Here is a 21,782-nt window from a genome sequence, read left to right as displayed (position 1 = left end):
TTATTTGAAGGTAGGGATGACAAAGGTGATACCCTCCAGCTCAGGGCTCAGCAATCTTTTTCAGCCGTGGGCCAGTCCACCGGTCCTCAGACTATATTTTGGAGGGGGAAAAATAATGAATTCCTATGCCCCACAAATAACCAAGAGAGGCATTTTAAATAAAAGGACACATTCTACTCATGTAAAAACACGCTGATTCCCAGACCATCCGCGGGCCAAATTGAGAAGGTGATTGGGCCGCATCCGGCCCACGGGCCTTAGGTTGCCTACCCCTGCTCCAGCTGTTCCTGGACGGCATCTCTCATAGGCCATGCCGGCTGAGGCGAATGGGAGATTGAGCCCAACAACAACTGGAGGGGGACCACATTATTGGCTACGTCTGTTCTAAAGTATCAATTTAAAATGGAATTTGTAAAGATACAATTGCAATTTATTAGTTTAATTCAGTAATCAGTAATAAAGTGGTAGTAACGAAGTGATTAATAATAGTATTAGGTAGTAAAGGATAGCGAGGTAGGCTCTGGTGAATATTGTTTTGACTTTTTCATATTAAAAATGTGTATATTTTCTGTCTGATTTTTGTTTTATGGAAATAGTTATTTTGCTAGTACTTACTAAAAAGAATTTTAAAAAAGAAAGAAATCATGTCCTTTTTTTCTTAATCCTGGAGCTTCAGAGTTTCTCAAAAGGGTGAGGGTTATCTCTAATGCATTTTTTTGTATTTGTGTTGACAGGAAGTATCTGACTATGGAGGTGAAATCATGAAGAAATAGCAGAAAGAATAATAATGCTTTTCCGAAATCGTTTTTTGCTCTTGTTGGCCTTGGCAGCCTTGTTAGCCTTTCTGAGCCTTAGCCTACAATTCTGTAAGTATACCTCGGTTCACATTATGTGAGAAGTGTAAAGCCTCACAGCGTTCACCATGGCGTCTATTAAATTTGGCCTACTTTCTGTTTGCCCCCAACCTTTCTTTGCAAACCACGTATTTGAATGTAGCTCAAAGGAAGTTGGTGCCAAGCTGTATCTGTGAATGGGAAATGAATGCCACCACTTTTTCAATTCTAGAAACATGAGTTCTACACAGATTCTAACCAGTCATGCTGATTGTGATGATTTCCTGGTTTGCATGTAACATCAAATCATTTTAACTTTATTTGCACTCAGTGGTGCATACTTCTATAAAGTCCCTGATGTGATCCTTCCCTGCTCCTGTATACCAGAGAGAAATAAGTCGGTGACTGTCTTTATGTATTATGCAAACCAGTGCTTGTGGATTGTTGATCTCCAACAAACCATAAGCGATTGCCAAGGTTTCTTGGGGAAACAAACCACAAACACTTATTTTCACAGAACACAAAGTTGCTCAGTTGGTTAGAGCATGGTGCTGATAGCGTCAAGGTTGCAGGTTGGATCCCTGTATGGGACAGCTGCATATTCCTGCATTGCAGGTGGTTGGACTAAATGATCCTTGGGATCCCTTCCAACTCTATTATTCTCTTATTCTTTCTGGCATGGCAGGGGCATGGAAAGGGCTCATCAGGAACTTTTGAGATGCATGCACCAGTATGCTGCTCATTTGTGTTAAGCCACAATTAGTTTTTCAGTGCATTTTAATGCTACATGTGAATTGGACTGATTGAAGGAAAAGCCCTCCCCACCACCCTGTCTATGTGCTTTCAGATAATTGCTTGACGATTTAAAAAATATTAAGAACTATGTTTTCTTTAAATAGAAATGCATTAATTGCGACTCTTTCTACAATTTGAGTAATTAAGTAATGCATAAAATGTCAGGGTGATTCTCAAACACAAAAGCTTGGTTACAGACTGGGGAAAAAAAGAGAACATATATATACTTATTTATATTGGAAGCTAGAAGTGGAATTTGCAGTAATATGATCACCGCAAACTCTCTTTCCAGGGTTGTCATGCTGTAAATACTTATATACTTTCAAACACCACCCTTCTGAGTAATACCCCTCCCCATCTTCTCACTATATAGAAGGATCTGGCAACTTCTGTTTCAGTGTATCTGAAGAAGTGTGCATGCACACGAAAGCTCATACCAAGAACTAACTTAGTTGGTCTTTAAGGTGCTACTGGAAGGATTTTTTTTATTTATACTTTCAAACAGTTAGTTGCTTCTGTGCTGGCCTTGGCTGACTAGATACCTGCTTATGTGATTGTGGAAAAACTTATCTCAAGATGATTTTCCATTGATTAATTCAAACTGTGGTGACTGTTGCTAGTTTTTGAGGTCTCTGCTTTTTTAGACTTCTTTAAATAACCGTAGAAGGAAAGTATTATAACCTCTCTTCTTCGTAATATGTGAACCAGCTCATGTATTGAGACAGCATGCCTTTTGTGATGGACTCTTACTGATTCTGATTTGGCATGTTTTGCTAAACAAATAGATGTTCCTACCGATTGGCTGTGATACATTTATATACAGTGGTACCTCGGGTTACATACGCTTCAGGTTACACACTCCGCTAACCCAGAAATAGTGCTTCAGGTTAAGAACTTTGCTTCATGGTGAGAACAGAAATTGGGCTCCGGTGGCGCGGCGGCAGCAGGAGGCCCCATTAGGTAAAGTGGTGCTTCAGGTTAAGAACAGTTTCAGGTTAAGAACGGACCTCCGGAACGAATTGAGTACTGTAACCTGAAGCGTATGTAACCCGAGGTACCACTTGACGGAGCCAGCCGTCACAAATGGCGCAGTTTAGCATAAAATAAAGACACAGAGAGCCAGCAATATTTTCAGGATGATATGAGCAGCTCCTTTCGAACTTCTCTTCTCTCCCGTAACTTTCATTATCCTTTGTTCTCTCCTCTCGCATGGCCGTTTGCCAATGTCTCACGTTACCTACATCCGGTCATGGCTTAAACCCACCCACAACCATATAAGGTTATACTGCCCAGAGGGGGAACATAACTCCATATAAGGCTTTGCACTTAATACATTGCAAGGCACGGACATGCAGGTCACTGAGGTCAGCGAGGCACCAGGTGTCGCTACAAGCCTTTTCCATGACTTTCTGGCTCCCACAACCACTGTATAGTGGAGATCTGCCCTGGTTGCTGATTTGCTACCAAGCTAAATTCAAGGAATTATTATTACTACTATTATTTACAGTGGTTTCTTGGTTCTTGAACTTAATCCTTTCCGGGAGTCCGTTCAACTCCCAAAACCGTCCAAAAACCAAGACGCGCCTTCCGATTGGCTGCCGGAGCTTCCTGCACTCAAGCAGAAGCCACGCCAGATGTTTGGCTTCCAAAAAACGCTTACTTCCGTGTTTGCAGCATTCGGGAGCTGATTTGTTCAGCAACTAAGCCGTTTGGGAACCAAGGTACCACTGTAAAGCCCGTTAACAACTTGGGACCAGTTTACCTACAAGATCACCTTACCCCCCCCCACTCCCTATGCTTTTTGACTGATTTGATGTTTGCATTGGCAGAATGTCTGTTGCTTTATGTTTAGCATGTGCCTTGATACTGTATGTTGAGTGCCTTCAGCACCACACCTCTGCTGATGGCTTGTTCTGAATTAATTTTTCTCTTGTCTATTTGTATTCATATTCCATATTTTTCTTGGGAGTAGAGTTGCTGAAGATCTTGCTTCCTTTAAACTCCATTTTTGGGATCTCTTGGTAGAACTGTTCACTGGCTAAGAGTACATTATTGGTATGATAAGCTTGTGTTTGTTTTCTCCTATACAAGTTCCATAGTATGAGAAAACAAGGAGTCTGTAGCAGATTATTAGGATGAGGTTCAGGGGAATTGACACAGGTAACTCAAATGATGTGTTGTTTTCTTGCTTCTTAGCAAGGGCTACAAATTACTATTCCACCCTAACAATTTGTGACCATGGTTGGGTTCTTGCAAAGATTTCCAGTAAGTAGACATGGGGAAGCAATTCAAAATGAATCATTCACAGACCGTACTCAAAGATGACCTCTGAGCTGCAGCTGTCTATGAATTCAGCTTATGAGATAGTCTGCAAGCAAATTGTATTGATTAACATTTTAGCTCAATATTTTCAGCTGAATGCATCTTGGTTGACCATTTATAATTGAAACGTATGTGCTTAGGAGTCATACTTACGATACACATATTATGTCAGAACTGCTGTAAGGGAATGTGGAGGGGGGATGGGATTTATTCATTTATTTAAAACATATTTCTTTTTGGCAGTATGTATCATCAGACAATATATAAGGGTTTTGTTGATGGCTGAAGATCCTGTTGCTGTATTATTTCTGTGTGTACAGAAATACACATTTCCTCAGCAAATACTTCCTATAGGTTAGGCTGGCGTTTGCCAACCTCCAGATTTTATGGACTACAACTCCATAAGTCCGAAGCAGATCTGCTGCCTAGGACTCATGGGGGTTGTAGTTCAAAACATCTGGACCAGGTTGGAAGTAGGTGAAGGCCATGTTAAACACTACACTTGTGCCTTCTAACGTTCTCCTGCCATGGTTTGACCTTCATTAATATTAGGATGGGTACTCCATGCCTCAGCTATTATTTATGCATAAAACTATTTCTCATGCTGCTATGTCATAAAAATATGCCACAACAGCTTGCAGAAATAAAACAAACAAAGTTAAAAAGTTAAAAACAGGCATCAGTTAACCATTGTTAATGGTCTTAGTGGCACAGTCGCATTTATGACTGTTTGTTTGTTTTTGTTCTTCGTGGACGCCACAGCATGTTGGCTATCATTCTACCCTGAGGTTATTTTGTTCTTTCATGAACCTTTATCAAATCATTCCATGCTTTCCCTCCAGCCCTTTGGTAAAGCAATTAACCTATATTAATATAGCTGCTTTTATTTATTAATTTGGCTGCTTTGCTAATCTGCTTGATGGAAAGGAGGAAAACCTTTGTCGCGGTCTTACATATACAGATTTTCTTTATTAATGTTTATAAACTTTGCCCACTCCTTTATTTCTTCACAAATATCTCATGCTTCCTACTTTTCTTTTGCTTGTCTTTTTTTCAGTTGTTGTCCTCCTTCCATTATAATATAATAATAATAATAATTTATTATTTGTACCCAGCCCACCTGACTGGGTTGCCCCAGCCGCTGTGGACAGCTTCCAGCATACCGTATTGGCCCAGATATAAGCCGCACCCAGAAATAAGCCTCACCTTTAAAATTCAGCGGCTTGGGAGTCGCGGACAGGACAGGCGCCATTGCCCCATGCTCCTGGGCTGCTCTGTGCGGGGAGTGGGAGCCACACCGCTTTGCCGGCAGCGTAAGGTCATAAATATAAGCCGAACTTTAACTTTTCACAATTGGAATTTGGGAAAAAAATGTGGCTTATATTCAGGCCAATACGGTATATAAAAACATAGTAAAACATTCTGGTTTGCGTTAGCAAATGTTTTGCTGCAGACCAGAATTAGCAAGATGTCATCTTATGAAGCCATTTCAGTTATAAATGGTGACATGTGTACATTAAAAATATAGAAACATAGAAAATGGGTGTATTTAAAAGCTTTCATTAGGTAGAATGAATAGTTGATTTACGGTATGTATGTGGGGAGATGCAAACAGCACTTGAATTATTGTTTAGTTAAATGGCTTCAGGCTAATAATGTGGAAAGTAGCTAACAAGCCAACGGAATCTCCCTTAGTTTACAATATATTCTTTTGAAGACTCTGAGCTCCCAGGACAGCTCCATTATCGTGTTGAAATAGTAGAAAGACAAGAATTTTGGTAGTCTAAATCGCTGCAAGTATTTTTTTTTAAATTGGCAACAGTTTTTAATTGACTGTATTTCACCTGGTTTGAGAATAGGAAAGCTGTAACACCTCATTATGTCACTTAGTTGCTGTCTCCTAGAGAAAAGAAGTCAACCCAATAAGTTCTCCCACAGTGTGATGTGGAGCTCATGTGCATTAGATCCTAGACCAAAGAAAGATGTAGTAGTGAATAGAACATCCTACTAAGTGGATAATGTGTGCACTGACCTATTTTGCATGAACACTACAAATCTGTACACATTTGAGTCTTGGTGGGAGTGGGTGATGATGGGGCGATGATATATTTGTGTAGTACGTATTAAGTATGTAAGCATTCGCTATATAGGCAATGGGGAGGTTAGGTGAAAAGGAGATGTGGTTTTGAAGAATATAATGGCATCCCATTCAAGACTGATATGAGGTGATAACTGGTAATTCCTTTGCAGTAACTACTTTTAAGTGCATTGCCTGATTATATGCTGTTTGAAAGAGGCTTGCTTAAAGCAAAGTCAGTTTCCTTTCATAAGTTACGTTAATACTGTGCCGGCCTAGCTAACTGTTGCTGGGTGGTGAAATCCCAATAAATAGAACTATCATATAAAATTCACTGATTGGTTGCTATTACTGTATTTGTTAGACTTGGGCTGTCCAAAGCTTGTCAATAATTCACATTTCCACAGGTAGCATTTAATGCATGGATGAGCCTCCTTAAGTCTAATTTGGAATTCAGGTTTTGCTAGTTTAGTGATAATCTGCACATTTGTTTCTGCTGCACTTTTGACAAATGCAGGGCATGTTCCTAGCAATCCTGCAAAAATGTAAAAATAAAAAAGCAGAATTACTTTTAAGTTACATTGTTTTACTTTATCTATTGGGTTCACATGTCAGTTGCTTTTCAGACTTCTACCAAAGTGTTATAATTATTGAGCTACAGTTATATTTTATGCATGATAATTAGGTGAGGTTGTCGATACTTTGCAGTAATTTCAAGGAGGAGAAGTGAGTAGGTGTATGACTACTGTCTGAATTACTTTCTGTAAGAGAATGCAAAGAAAAAAATCTGGATAAACTTTTCACATATTTAATTTTCCTCCTGTCGTGTGGAATAATCTATGCAAAAACTAATGGGAGCATGCTTTTAAACTTAATGCTAGTTTAGTGATGCTTGCACAGCAGTCTGGATGTCTACTGTACATACAGTCTGAACAGATGTGTGTCTCTCTGATGGGTACCATCCTCAAGTACATAGGGGCCTCCCCAATGATTGACTGAATGGGAATATGGGAAATGGGAATATGGCTAGTTTAAGCCTGGGCAGTTTCACTGCCATCACCACATTTCCTTGTCAGAACCAGCGGCACATTTTAAATTCTTAAGAATTCTTACTTTACTTGGTAAGCAGGTTTGAAAGGGAAGGAGAGCAGTTTCAGAGAGCAATCCCACTGAACAGCAACTCTGTTGAAGACAGCACAAAATGGCTTATCTAAGCACTCAATGGGTTTTCTTTATAGACTCAAAGAGAATGACTTACAGTAGAAAAACAGAAGGTAACCTTATGGAGCAGTTTCACAAAAAAGCAAATCTACTTCCTAAACTTTAAATATGCTGTTACTTAAGTATTTCTACTTCCCTAATTGCTGTTGAAAGAGCAAAACAGCTGTAGAGTATAGAACTTATACCAGATCAGTTGTCTCATCACTGAATGCTTCTTCTCCTGAGATCTAATGGCCTGAGAGCCAGCCACCAAGGAGTTAATGGCCAGTGATGGTTGTGCTATGTTTGCCTTCCACTCCTGGAATCTGTTAAGAAGGAAGGAGCTTCCCTCTTAGACAGACTAGGCAGCTCCTATGGCCAGTCTCCCAAGTTGGTAAATTCACTTCATCACAGTGTCCATTTGTATTATCTCATTACCTTGAATTCAATGTGTGATAAAAGACCACTCAACTAAAAGGTAAATCTGTTCAGGAAGTTGTAAAATCCATGCATCCTTGCATTCCAGGTGGCATTGTAGGTTCCCAAACATAGTTGGAAGCCTCCATTGGGAACAATGGAAATTTAAAGATGGGGCCTCAGCTGGTATGTGTGGGAAAGAAAGCAATGGGAAACGCTGGGAAATATTGGCAGAGATATGACATATGTCTGGTCTTTCTGAGATTTTAGATAACTCATGGGAAGAGTTTGTTATTTAACCAATGCATTTTCTTCTGTACTTGTGTTTGAATTTCCATTGCTGGGTAAGCAAAAGTGATCTGCTGCAATTTCAGTGTAGTCATACTTTGAAATTCGCCTTAGCTGGACTAATACTGGGGATAACCAACAAGTGAGGCTGTTGAATTGTTTTGCATTACTGCCGTTTGTGTTGGAGCTTTCCAGACACCCCAGTTCCCAGTAAATTGATCTTGTTTGGAGTTGTATGGCATGACAGTACGACCATTCACCCCTAAGGATCATTTTTCTGCATTTTCTTTTCCTTCTAAAAATGTAACTAAAAATCTGTTTTCTCTTACTGTATTTTAGATACACAGGAAATAATTTCAGAAGTCATAATTTATGGCTGTTTACTGCGGTGTGTTTGTCTGTCTTGTGTTCTCCAAATGTGTAATGAGTTTCTTAGCAAAGTATTGCACGTTGAAAAGCAATCATACTGTTCTGTCTTATCACTGTGTAATCTGCCTCATCGGTACATGTGGATATTGCTAATGTCTTTCAGAAGGAGGATTAAAATGATGGAATCTTGCTATGGCTGGTGATAAATTTTATCTTTAGACCCCTGGGCAAATTTTTATAGAGGTAATTAAAAGAAAATGGTTGGAAAGTGGCTCAGTACTTCCTGTGTTGTGCCTTGAGCATAAGACATGTTCGCGGGATGGAGATTGCTGTTTATATCCATGAACACATATTAGCATGTGAGATAAGAATATGATTTCTATTTCAGTTTCAGGCGGGTGAGATGCATTGTAAAATGCTGATGTATGTTCAGTTATAACGGGCTAAAAATTATCAATATTGTCTGGTCTCTCTTTTCTTAACCTGTAGGAGGCATGTGAAAATGCATAGGGTATGTTAAGATGTAAGTAACAGTTATCATGTTTTTTTAAAACCATAAATATTAGGTGCGGGAGGTAGTTTGTATTGGGACCACAGTACACAAGGAAGGTTCATTCCAATCTATGGTTGAAATGAAAATCAGGAACATTTTCCTGCTGTGCACCTTAGGGGGGGTGGGGACTCCCGTTGACACCAATGAATTGTGGTGCAGGAGCTGTTTCTATGAGGCTGGCTATTCCACAAGGAACCCTGTAGTGCAGCCAAGTCCATCAGGCTTGAAGTCAGTGCCTCTGGTAGTGCCTGCAAGCCTCTGTTGCCAGGGAACAATAGGGAGAACATTTTAATAGTTCCTCCTTTTTTATACTGCTTAATATATTCAAAATATCTCTAAGTGGTGTACAGAAAACTGAAGTTCCACAAACAGCTTAAACAAAGCATTACGCAAATACACAGCAACATATAAAAATGTTACACTGAGACAAAGTTACAAATATATATAAATCAATATAGGTTCATTTTCCTTCTGACACACGCTCCTTCTCAGCCTCTGGGTTCTCTCTCAGGGTCCAACAAAAACAGCGAGAAGAGTTCCTGGAAACAGCAGGCATCCCCCTGGTCTCTCACTCTAGACTTGCTTCTTATGGGCAAGCCCAAGGTGAATGGTGCTTCCTCAGGCTGCCCAAAGCTGTGTCCCATCCAGCTGCACATTTTACACTCAGTTTCAGCTGCACCAGGTTTCCTGAGCTTCCCAGGGAGTTCAAAGGATGGGAAGAGGGCCCCCCCATCAACTCAAAGCTTTTTCATCTCCCTTTGTCTTCCTCTCCTACTCCAGCTGCCTGACCCACACCTGGCGTCATATATGACACCAGGTGTGGGTCAGGTGGGTGTGGTTTTGGACGAACTGCTTCACAGTGCCAATTGGGACCTGTGCCAGGACTAATTCAGCTCGCAGACAGAAGATAACACACCCCTGTTTTAAAGGGATCTCTGCAAGCAACGCTCAGATCTTGCTGGAGGTCTTGGAGAGCTTCTGCCAGCCAAAATAAATCATGCTGAATCTGAATGATTTCAACTAAAACACACAGAGCTTTTTCGAAAATTGTCCTTTACTGAGGATACAGTGGTACCTTGGTTCTCGAACTTAATCTGTTCCGGGAGTCCATTTGACTCCCAAAACCGTTTGAAAACCAAGGCGCGGCTTCCAATTGGCTGCAGGGGCTTCCTGCACTCAAGCAGAAGCTGCGTCGGACGTTCGGCTTCCAAAAAATGTTCAAAAACTGAAACACTCACTTCCAGGTTTGCAGCGTCTGGGAGCCGATTTGTTCAACAACTAAGCCATTTGGGAACCAAGGTACCACTGTACTTAGTTTGTCAGCAACATAAGTACGTGTCACTTAATGCTTGGTTTGCAAGTTTGCTCTCAAACTTAGGAAGCTGTTGATGGTTTCCTTTTTAATATAGTTTTATTTTCATGCTTCTCAAAGGTAATGGAATTTGTTGATTTAGCTACTACACACAAGTCTCTTGTTATAGTGTCACAATATTGTGATATTTGTAACTGTCTTACTGTAAACTGAGAGGCCTCTAAAGCTGCTGGAGCACATTTGTTGCCTGATTGACTTGGCAAAAAAAGACTTTGCTCAGTCTGCTGTCAAGTGTGCAAATGTACGTATTTCTTTAGCAATTTGTTTACTTTGAGGTCCCCTGTATTTCAAAATATAAGCAAAGTAAACAGTTTCATTCTCCGTTTGCATTTCTGTTTAAATAAAGTGTGTACTTGAACAATGTTACTTTATTTCTGGTTTCATCTGCTTCTGTAAATCCTTTTATTTCCCTGTTCTGCAAGAAGAGTTGAAAGATCTATCTAGTAATCTTTCTCCCCCTTTTTCTTTTTGGAGGGTGTCTTCTATTTGTGTGAATTATGCAAGGTTATATTAAGCACAAAATATATACTAAAGACCATTTATTTTGAACATACGACACATTTTGAATTGAAAGTTTGGCATTTCAAATAAGTTTTGTTTGCGATTTCTCCCTGTTTTCTCTTACTTTGATAGGAAATGGACCTGCTAGACAATGCAGTACAATAAAAACAGGGCCACTAGGAATGAAGGACTGAATGGAATTGGGGAAGTGGAGATGGGAAAGACATGTTAGGGGATAGAAGGAGGATAGCTCATGAGTTCTTACATGTCTGTTAACATTCACATCCTTTCTTCATATAGCGTAGTGGTGAAAAAACTTTCCCCCTGCATTCAAAGTGGGAATGGCCTCTGCCTCTGATCACACTGGGGCCTTATCAGGGCCCTAATTTAGGGTGGAGGCTGGAGGGGGTTTAACTCTTTGCTCCCTGCTGTGGTTCTGATCTGGACTGAGTCTCCTGCACCTTCAATTTGTATTGCCAAAGGAGGATTCATTAAACTGAATAGGTTCTTCTTTTGACAATGCTGGCAATAAGCCTTGGATCTCTATTTTAATGGAGTAGTAAAGGGTAAAGGTAAAGGGACCCCTGACTATTAGGTCCAGTTGTGGCCGACTCTGGGGTTGCTGCACTCTCTCTTTATTGGCCGAGGGAGCCAGCGTACAGCTTCTGGGTCATGTGGTCAGCATGACTAAGCTGCTTCTGGCAAACCAGAGCAGCGCATGGAAATGGCGTTTACCTTCCCGCCGGAGCAGTACCTATTTATCTACTTGCACTTTGACGTGCTTTTGAACTGCTAGGTTGGCAGGAGCAGGGACCGAGCAACGGGAGCTCACCTCGTCGCGGGGATTCGAACCGCCAACCTTCTGATCGGCAAGTCCTAGGCTCTGTGGTACTATGGCATTAATCCTTTGCCCTCCACTGTGGCCCTAATCTGGAGTGTATCCAGTGGCCAACTTGTTTGTTTGGCAATATGAAGACTGAATTATTTCAAAAAGTTAGCAACTAGGAAACATCCACCAATGGTCTGTATGCACTGGCATGCTAACAGGCTGTAATCCTGGCCCCTCTTACCTAGAAGAAAGCCCCAATGAATTTGCTTTCAAGTAGACAAATAGATGGAATTGTGGTGTAAGAAAGCTCATACTCCTTCAGAGCTCATCACAACACATGACTAGAATTATGCCACAATCCTAATTATGCTACTCAGAAGTAAGTCCTGTTGCATTAAGTGGGGCTTACTCCCCATTAAGTAGGTGGAGTGCAGTAGACTTGAAGTTCTACGATTCCTTCATTTTCCTCAAGCAATAAAAGATGTTAAGTAGTCCCAAATATACAACTTTATAATTGAGTCTGGCATGATAGTAGTCCTTAAATTGGCATAGCAGATGGTAAGATTTTCTGCAGTGCATTCTCAGGTTTGCTTTGTGTCTGAATTGGCAGCATTGGCATTGTACCCATTCAGCTGTCTAATCCAGTGTTTCCCAACCACTGTTCCGCGGCACACTAGTGTGCCGCGAGATGTTGCCTGGTGTGCCGCGAGATGTTGCCTGGAGGGAGGCGGGCGAGTTGGGCGGCGAGGAGAGGCCGCCCAGCGCGGGGCTCTCGCCGTCTGCCTGCCTGGCTGCCTGCGAGCTCGGCGGGCAGCGCCTCCGTCCGCAGCGCCCGCCTCGTGGCTCTCATTCCCTGCCCCTGCCAAAGCTCACCCAGCCAAGCCGCGCTCTCCTTCCTGCCTTGCTTTGCTGCCTCCTCCCCCCCCCCACCCCCAAAGCTTGGAGGTTCCCCGGCAAGGGGGAGGGAAAAAAATTGAAACTTACACTTTCGTGTGTCCCTCCCGGCGTGACGCTGCGCGCTGACGTCACGTGGCTGTAATGGTGGTGTGCCTCAAGATTTTTTTCATCAAACAAGTGTGCCTTTGCCCAAAAAAGGTTGGGAAACACTGGTCTAATCCATATGCACCTTATCTGTCTCTTCCAGGCTGGTTTTTTTTGGGGGGAGGGGGCATAATACCTGCCACTGGGTTTTCTTAATTAACCATTTATTTCCCCTCTCTTTACGTAGCATATACCCACCCTTTAATGTGCTTCTGTGCTAATTAGTCTCTTACTTGTGTTTTACTTTTTTCTGTATTTGTATATTTTAGTGAAAACTACTTTGCAAGACTTGGAAACCACAAGCCCCTTCTTTAGGGGAGAGGGATAATGAACTTTGAATAGTTCTTATTATGCATATTTTCTCTTCCATGCTGATGAAAAATTGCCACGTAACTTGAAAAAGTATTTGCTGTGTGACCTACTTCCTACGTCAGTGAAAAAGTTTTAAACAGTTTGGTTGCATGGAACTGAAAGAACAGTCTGTATTTAAGGCTACCACTAAGAAAAAAATTCCAGACTGAAATGGCTACTTTCTCTGCATACTCTTTTTGGACCGTCTGTGGTTGCAAAGGAAAAAGAAAATGGGAAACAGATTTCCTTTCTTTTATTCTAATTTTAGGTAAATGGTTTAAAATTGATGATTTTGCTGCAGCTGCTTTCTTCCTTCTATGCTTTTTTGTAATGCTTACATTGCTTCCTATTCTGATTACTATGCTTCAGACAAAAAGTAAATATATCTTAATGTTTTGCAGTTCACTGAATATATATATAAGACATAGTCAGTGATACCGAAATGCAAGTTTGTAATATTGATTTGGCTTATTGCACGGGTCTTTCCTTCTTTAGAAGTAGCTTTTGTCGTAGCCACTGTGATGCGTATATTCTTCCTATTAAAATAGGAACATTTATTATTAAAAGTATTTGTATTTTTGTGTAACTATAGAAAATATTATGAATTTGTAGCCCCTTTTAAAGGTGGTATTGTTGGACTATGGAGTAGGGTTGGGGAGGATAGCAGAAGGGCAGAGATTACAGGTATATTTTGAAATATATGGTAAATTGCACTTGCATCGCACTTCGGTGTGGAAAATATTTCAGTGGCAGGGCATCAGTAGTGATGATTCCACATTTCTTTTCTTTATTTCTGTTTCCAATCCCCCACCCCTTGTTGTGTGTCACACTTATGGTATGCCTAATGTAATAGGGATATCCTGGAAAACATTTGTATTTATATTTAGAGTCAAATGATAGAGCTGTAACATAATGCAACAATAGCAAAATGATGTGAATGTTGCTTATTTGTATTTTTAGTACACTTGATCCCTGTTAACCCTGTTAAGGAAGATGATCTTGGCTCCAAGAATCGAAAGAGAATAATGCCTGATCCTTTGACGGAGACACCTGCTATAGATCCAATTTTCGAAGCCCAGTTTTATTGTAACATTCCCAACATACCTGAACGCAGTATGGAAGGTAAACCTGTTACAGCATTGGTGTCTTCTGCTTTATTTCTGTGTAATTACTGGTGTTTTAATTTCGAATGCACGCTTTCTTGATACAGAGTGCTCTTAAAAAATTTCCAGGTAGAAGCAAGCTGCTATAGTAAATAAAGTAAAAGACAAAGCTTTGAAAACCTCACCACCTACTTACGCTTGGCTCAGTTGCAGTCAGTTCTACTGGATCAGACCAAGGGTTCTTCTAATACGCCAATGTGTTTCCTTTTTTAAAAAACAACATTTTATTGATTTCCCAAAAATAACAAAAACAAAAACAATGCAAAAACAAAACAAATTGATTTCCCTTGGTTCTATTATTTATAAAGATACTGCATGTCTATTGTTAAATTTGTAACATATTTAAATCACGTATTATCCATTCATAATAAAATTACAAGTTATCTTAAAACCCTGCTAATGTATTAACCTGTGTACATTGCTTCTGTATATATGCAATAAACATATTTCATTCTTCCTTAAATTCAGTATCATCACTTCCTCTTAATTTCATCGTCCATTTTGCCACTTCAGCGTATTCCATTAGTTTAACTTGCCAAACTTCTTTGGATGGGACACCTTCTTCTTTCCAATATTTTGCTACTAAAGTCCGTGCGGCCATTGTTGCATACTTAAACAAATTCTTTGGTAATTTTGGTAGGTCCACTCCTATAATACCTAATAAGAAAGCTTCTGGTTTTTTAACTAAGGTTATACTCCAATTTGTTTCCAACACTTGGCTGATTGGATGGTCTTGGAAACATGAATGCAACATGCTCCCTTGCAAACAGACATTGAAATATATACCACCTTTTAAGATAGGCTCTAGCGCAATCAAGAATCTGAGGAGGCCCTCTTAGTTGTGCTGAGTCAGATAGGAAGCTCCATTAAATTCAATGGCATTTACTTCTGAGTATGCATATATAGGATTGCACTGTAACTTGCACAAAATGTTGAGGAAGAGAAGAAACTTCTCATTTACGTAAATGACTTATTAAACTCTGGCATCTTGCAAAACAACAAAATTACGTTTGTGTGTATATTTGAGAGACAAAGAGGATGGATTGATAAAAGAATTTGAAGAACTGGAACATTTAAATAATATTTTGGAATGTTTAAATAATCTTTTGGAATTCTAAATAGACAATTACCGTATATACTCGAGTATAAGCTGACCCGAATATAAGCGGAGGCACCTAATTTTACCACAAAAAACTGGGAAAACTTACTGACTCGAGTATAAGCCAGTTCACCACACCACAAACCACCTGGTGGGCCGGAGCATGTGTGTGTGTGTGTGTGTGTGTGTGTGTGTGTGCGCGCGCACGCATGCGCACATGGCAGATGGGGCTTCTCTCCCCCCCAGCCCCTCCTGTCCCCTACCTAGGGTGCTGCTGAGAGGCAGAGGCTGGTGGCGGCAGCAGCGGAGGAAGAACAAGCAGCCCAAACGGGCTGCTTTCGGGCTGCTCGTTCCTCCACTGCTAACAGGGACCTTCACTCGAGTATAAGCCGAGGGGTTTTTTTCCCCAGCATTAAAAATGTGCTGAAAAAGTTGGCTTATACTTGAGTATATACGGTATATCTGATAATCGTTTTCCCATTTTAGTATTCCCCCTCCCTGTTCTTGTCTTCTTTTAACAGTTTATAGCATATTAAAATAATGCATCTTTGTTGCTGTTGGATGTTTGCTTTTGTATGTGTTTATGTTCTGTTTATTTTTTGACTTGTAAAGATCAGCTTATGTGTTTTTTCCTTTATTGCCTATATTGTATGTAGCTGAATATATGAACTTGGTGAATTCTAAAACTGATTGTTGTTGTTTTAAATCAATTTTAATGTTTCTTTTATAGGTCATGCACCCCACTATTTTAAACTGAATTCTGTTCATGTGCTGATTCGCCATGGGGACCGATATCCTCTTTATGCCATTCCCAAAACGAAAAGGCCAGACATTGATTGTACATTAGTGCCCAACAGGTAAAAGTTTTGGATTTTACCATTTCTCTCTAGGCTTTATTTGTTCAGTAGAATGCAAGTACCCATAAATAGTCCATGGGCATTCTGTATTGGATTTCCACATGCTCAAGTAGAGACGCACATACTTTAAAAGAGTCCTTTCCACCCATAGTGCCTAGTCTATATGTTCACACAAAATACCAGTTATTTTCTACTCTACTCTGTTTCCATCTCTTGCATAAAGATTTCTAAAGGTTCAAGGCATGATGAAAGTGCAGATAAATAATGGAGCCTTATTTTATTTACTGAATTTGTTTGTGTGCCCATCAATTTAAACTCTCTGGTCGACTCAGACAACAAAGAATACTAAACTACATTAAAATACAGTAAGTAAAAGGCAATAAAGACAATAAAAAGCTCTCCTTTAGAGCAAAGGAAAAATAAAATCAGTTAGCAGCTCAGATTATAAAATAAGTGCACCTCAATTACTAAGACCCCACACAAGTTGTTTAAAAGGTCTGAGTAAATAAAAGCCTTTCAAAAGGAAGACATCTAGTGAGCCTCTTTGGAAGCCATTCCACTACTGAGAAGGCCCTCTCCATCTTCTCACCTTGTTTGCTAGGGACATGTGGAACTTTGCCTCTGATGATGATCTTACGGAATGCACTAGGTGTATTCATAATAAGGTGCTCTCTAGGTAAAGGTAAAGGGACCCCTGACAATTAAGTCCAGTCACGAATGATTCTGGGGTTGCGGCACTCATCTCACTTCACAGGCCGAGGGAGCCGGTGTTTGTCTGCTTCTGCAGATAATTTTTTCGGGTCATGTGGCCAGCATGACTAAGCTGCTTCTGGTGAAACCAGAGCGGCGCATGGAAACACCGTTTACCTTCCTGCTGGAGCGATACCTATTTATCTACTTGCACTTTTTTTGGCGTGCTTTCAAACTGCTAGGTTGGCAGGAACTGGGGCCGAACAACAGGAGCTCATCCTGTTGCGGGGATTCGAACCACCGACCTTTTGATTGGCAAGCCCAAGCGGCACAGTGGTTTAACCCACAGCGCCACCAATTTAGCTAACCTAGTCCCAAGCTATTAAGCAATTTAAAGATTAAAATCAGCACTTTAAATGAGACACAGGCTAGAAGCCGGTATTGCATATAAAGCCCTGCCATAATATGATATAAACGCCTAGTCCCTGTTTCAGATCAACAGTTTTGGACCATTGTTAAAGGCAGCCCACATTGCAATATATTTGTTTTGTATCTTTTGTATCTTTGTTTTGTTTGGGTTGAATCTCAGTTTATTAACCCTCGTCCAGTCCATTAAGCTGCTTGGGCAAAGTTCTTCATCCACAATCCTTCTGAGCTGGACATATTTTCCATGCTGGTCAATGGTCAGCTGGAATTGACCGAGTGCCAACCACATCTGTATTCTCAGGTTCCAGTAACTGAAAGCCATCTTGAAAGATGAGACCCAGTGATGCTGTACGTTAACCACAAGGGCCAAACAATCTCACCCTCAGAGTGTCCTGCAAATGTGTAACAGCTAGCAACTGAGTTCTACCTTGGCCAGATGGTAATTGGCCCTGCAGCACTCAGATATGCTCCTCTGGAAAATGATCGAGGAGGAAAAAATGCTTTTTCCACCTCTATCATTGCCGCATCGTAGGCTAGATAATGGGCTGTAATGCAATCAAACCCATCATAAGTTTTTTTCTCCTTCTATGTCAGGGTGTTTTGAGGCAAGGAGAACCACAGAACCACAGAATCTCCCTGTCTCTTCATTCATCCACTCACACTCTTAAAACAGTTTGATATATTCTGTTTGTCAGTTATCTTTCTGTAATGTTAGCAGTAGTGTCAGCTCGGTTTGAGAATAGTGGTGTCCCCACCCCCACCCCCGTTTTTGAACACTTTGTGTGCTCCTTCAACAATAGTGAGATCCTTCTAAAATGCAAGTATGTTGACTATGGATTCAGTGTAAATAAACTGCATTCAGAGGTGTTAAAATAAATGACATGTTCATGTTACAAATTGCTTATTGGCATCACAGATGGGAGTCTAGTTTACTTATCTGATGGTTTTGTCAAGATAGCCAGCTAGAAAACAAAAGTTCATTTTTGATGCTACGAAAAGGGTCAGTACACATGCTTAAAGATTAACTAGAATTGCTAAAGGAGGACAAGTAATACGTTGAATGTAGTTGTATCATAATTATAAAGATAATAGTTAAAACCAATCCTGGTTTGTGTTAAATGTATACCATTACACAAAGGTGAGGAATGTAACACGATCTTTTTATGTAAGTGTTCAATATCTGTAAAATTGCATATACCGTATTTTTCGGACTATTGGACGCATAGGACGCACCTAGATTTGGGGGGGGGGGAAATAAAGGCAAAAAAAAATTATCCCCCCCCCCGCCAGGCGCGGGGCTGGGGCGGGGAAGCCCGAGCTTCCCCCTCCCCCAGAACGGGACCCAGAGCGATACCGAAGCTGCGCGCAGCTTTGGCATCGCTCTGGGAGCTTGCGGGGCTGGGGGAGGAGGAAGCCTTCCGCCAGCCTCCAAACCATGTCGGGAGACAGCGCTGCGCCTCTCCCGCTGTCCCCCGAGTTTGCGGGGCTGGGCCAGCCTTCTAACCAAGTCGGGGGACAGCGGGAAGGGCGCGCTGTGCCCCTGCCGCTGTCTCCCGAGTTTGCGGGGCTGGCGACGGGGAGGAGCAGGCTACTCCCCCCGCCAGCCTTCTAACCAAGTCGGGGGACATCGGGAATTGCGCGCTGCGCCTCTCCCGCTGTCTCTCGAGTTTGCGGGGCTGGCGACGGGGAGGAGCAGGCTCCCCCCCAGCCTTCTAACCAAGTCGGGGGACAGCGGGAAGGGCGCGCTGCGCCTCTCCCGCTGTCCCCCGAGCTTGTGGGGCTGGCGGTGGGGCTCTCCTGAAGCCTGCCACCCCGCTATTCCCCGACCTGATCTGGAGGTTGTGGGGATGGTGGGGGGGAGAAGCAGGCTTGCTTCTCCCACCCCCAGCCTCCAGATCAGGTCGTGGAATAGCGGGATGGCGGAGCGCTGCCATCCCGCTATTCCCCGACCTGATCTGGAGGTTGTGGGGATGGTGGGGGGGGGAGAAGCAGGCTTGCTTCTCCCACCCCCAGCCTCCAGATCAGGTCATGGAATAGCGGGATGGCGGAGCGCTGCCATCCCGCTATTCCCTGACCTGATCTGGAGGTTGTGGGGCTGGTGGGGGGGGAGAAGCAGGCTTGCTTCTCCCACCCCCAGCCTCCAGATCAGGTCGTGGAATAGCGGGATGGCGGAGCGCTGCCATCTCGCTATTCCCCGACCTGATCTGGAGGTTGTGGGGATGGTGGGGGGGAGAAGCAGGCTTGCTTCTCCCACCCCCAGCCTCCAGATCAGGTCGGGGAATAGCGGGATGGCGGCGCTTCGCCATCCCCCTATCCCCCGAGCTTGTGGGGCTGGGGGGGGAGAAGCAGGCTTGCTTCTCCCCCCGCCAGCCTCCAGATCAGGTCGGGGAATAGCGGGGTGGCGGTTCTGCGCCTCCCCGCTGTCCCCAGTTTTTGGGTGCAGGCTGCTGCCCGCAAGCCTTGCGAGCCCGCGGGACATCCCGCCGGGCTTGCAAGACTTGGGATAGCTTCCTGAAGCCTGGAGAGCGAGAGGGGTCGGTGCGCACGGACCCCTCTCGCTCTCCAGGCTTCAGCAAAAGCCTGCATTCGCACCATAGGACGCACACACATTTCCCCTTCATTTTTGGAGGGGAAAAAGTGCGTCCTATAGTGCGAAAAATACGGTAATTGAATTTGGAGGAGGGAGCGTATTGCGGTAAACACATTTTCACAAAGAAAACTGTATAATCCTGAAACAGGGAATGTATATTAAATGTTTTGAGGGTTGAACCTACTTGGTGTTACCAAAGTGTACTGGCCACAGTAAGCAATTAAATTCTATAATAGGATAAGCAGTTAGTAATGTGCTAATTGCAGTGATAGGATTTTTTAATGAACTTACTCTAGGGAATGAAACATTAATTGAAGAGAGATAATTCAAAGCCATTTGGAAAGCCTACAGGGTTTACCAGTCTCGGCTCTAAAATGTCTTGCTGTATAGCATTAAAGAAAATATTTTGCAGAGTTGTCAAGTGCATGTGACAGCGGTAGAAACCTTTTTTTTTAAAAAAAATGCTTAGAAGCTGTATAAAACTTAGTGGTAATTAAAATCAGCAGATCACACTGTAGAGAGGCCCACCATACATTGAATTTGGAAGGTCAGTTTTTTATTATATCCAGTGAGTTACTTCATCAAAATTTATTCAGATCTCCCGATTTAGTTGTTCTCACCAATCACTTGGTGTGACGTTAACATATATGAGAGAGTGCTGGAGGGGAAATAGTTAAATAGGTTGCACAGACAGGACCCAGGGGGGTGGAGTCAGTGGGTTTATAAAACCAGTTCTGGGAGGAGTTCTGGGAGGAGTTGGTTGGGAGTTGTTGGTGGGTAGTTGGTGGGTTTTCGTGGGTTGGCTGGTTGGGAAAGGCAGTTGGTAATAGAGAGACAGTTAGGGCCATGGGTTCTTGAGTGTGGGGAGGTAGAAGAGATAGAGAGAGGAAAATAAGACTAAGAAAGTAAAGAGCAACAACGTTTGGAATGCTGTAAAAGTTTTGTTTGTGTCTGAAATAAAATACTCTTCTTTATTAATTGAAAAGTTGACTGAGACTGAAGTGATTTTACCAGGGAGGACCTGGTTGGTGACAGCGGATTAGTGGTGTACGGGTCAATAGTCCGTGAGACGACTGGGGGCTCCGTACGAACGCCACACTTGGGAACAACCATAACATTTTCTGAGAAGAGAATAGTGTGATATGTGTGACTTTTGATATGTTAAACTAATTCATTCCTGGCATTCCTTGAACACGGATGCAAGGCGCTGTGTTGACTTCTTTCCACCAAGCAGAGAAACTTGGTGGACTCTCAAATGCTCATCCATACGGAATTTTTATAATTGTTTAATGTGGCTTCTGAAACATGATTGGATAGAACCCCCATAGAGGCCCTCTGTACCTACCCCCTCGCTGAAATAGGGTGACTGGTAACCAGACACATCCTTTTTTTTGAATTGTACTTCCACTGAGGCATAGTCTTTATTTTCGATAAATGTGTAAAACAGTGATATACCTAGCAACCTTAGGATAACATGCATCAAATGAATTGGACTCTGGTCTATCAAACCAATAATAAATTGGTTAGGCTTTAAGATGCACCAAATGTTTTTACTGTTTTTTGCTGCAAGAGTTTAACACAACTATTTCTATGGAAGTTGTTACTGGGCAAGCATTCGGGTTGCAGCTTGCACCTGCCATGAACAGAACATGCTTCTTGGGGAGCCATTCATATTAGCTCCAAATTTCGGCAATGTGCCTACATGCTGGCTGCACACATGGTTCCCTTCCTTTTTTTCTAGAAAAAAGAGGTACTTTGACCAACAACCCTAAGTTGAGGAGATTTTTTCAGGGGGAGCAAAACCTTTTTTTTTGGGGGGGGGGGGAGAAACGCACTGCCCCACAACCTCCGACACATGCACACAGCTGCCAAAAGGCTGCCAAAACACGCCAAAGAGGTGGCGGAACTCAGTCCTGGTGAGTTACGGCTAAAAAAAGCCCTGTTAAAGGGCTTATCTAAAGCTAGAAGAGAGGGAGATGAACTTCATTGTGTGACGTTGCGGAGAGGAG

At 42.2% G+C, this 21,782-nt stretch overlaps 1 protein-coding gene across 2 annotated transcripts in view; it reads left to right on the top strand.

Moving 5' to 3' along the window:
• PXYLP1 (2-phosphoxylose phosphatase 1) overlaps positions 1-21,782 on the top strand; it is a 76,389-nt gene that overhangs the window by 35,743 nt on the left and 18,864 nt on the right. Inside the window, exons 2-4 of one of the 2 annotated variants that reach the window (XM_081192672.1) lie at positions 735-866; positions 13,909-14,070; positions 15,941-16,067. In XM_081192672.1, coding sequence (XP_081048798.1) covers positions 788-866; positions 13,909-14,070; positions 15,941-16,067 — 368 coding nt within the window. In that variant the 5' untranslated portion in view covers positions 735-787. Of the gene's footprint in view, positions 1-734; positions 867-12,930; positions 13,217-13,908; positions 14,071-15,940; positions 16,068-21,782 lie in introns of those variants that run through there. The other variant, XM_081192671.1, reaches the window with a different exon arrangement.

Source organism: Podarcis bocagei (assembly GCF_964188305.1).
Source record: "Podarcis bocagei genome assembly, chromosome: 4".
NCBI classification, from domain to species: Eukaryota; Metazoa; Chordata; class Lepidosauria; order Squamata; family Lacertidae; genus Podarcis; species Podarcis bocagei.
Note: the sequence above shows the minus strand (reverse complement) of the source record. Positions and strands in the feature narration are given on the sequence as shown.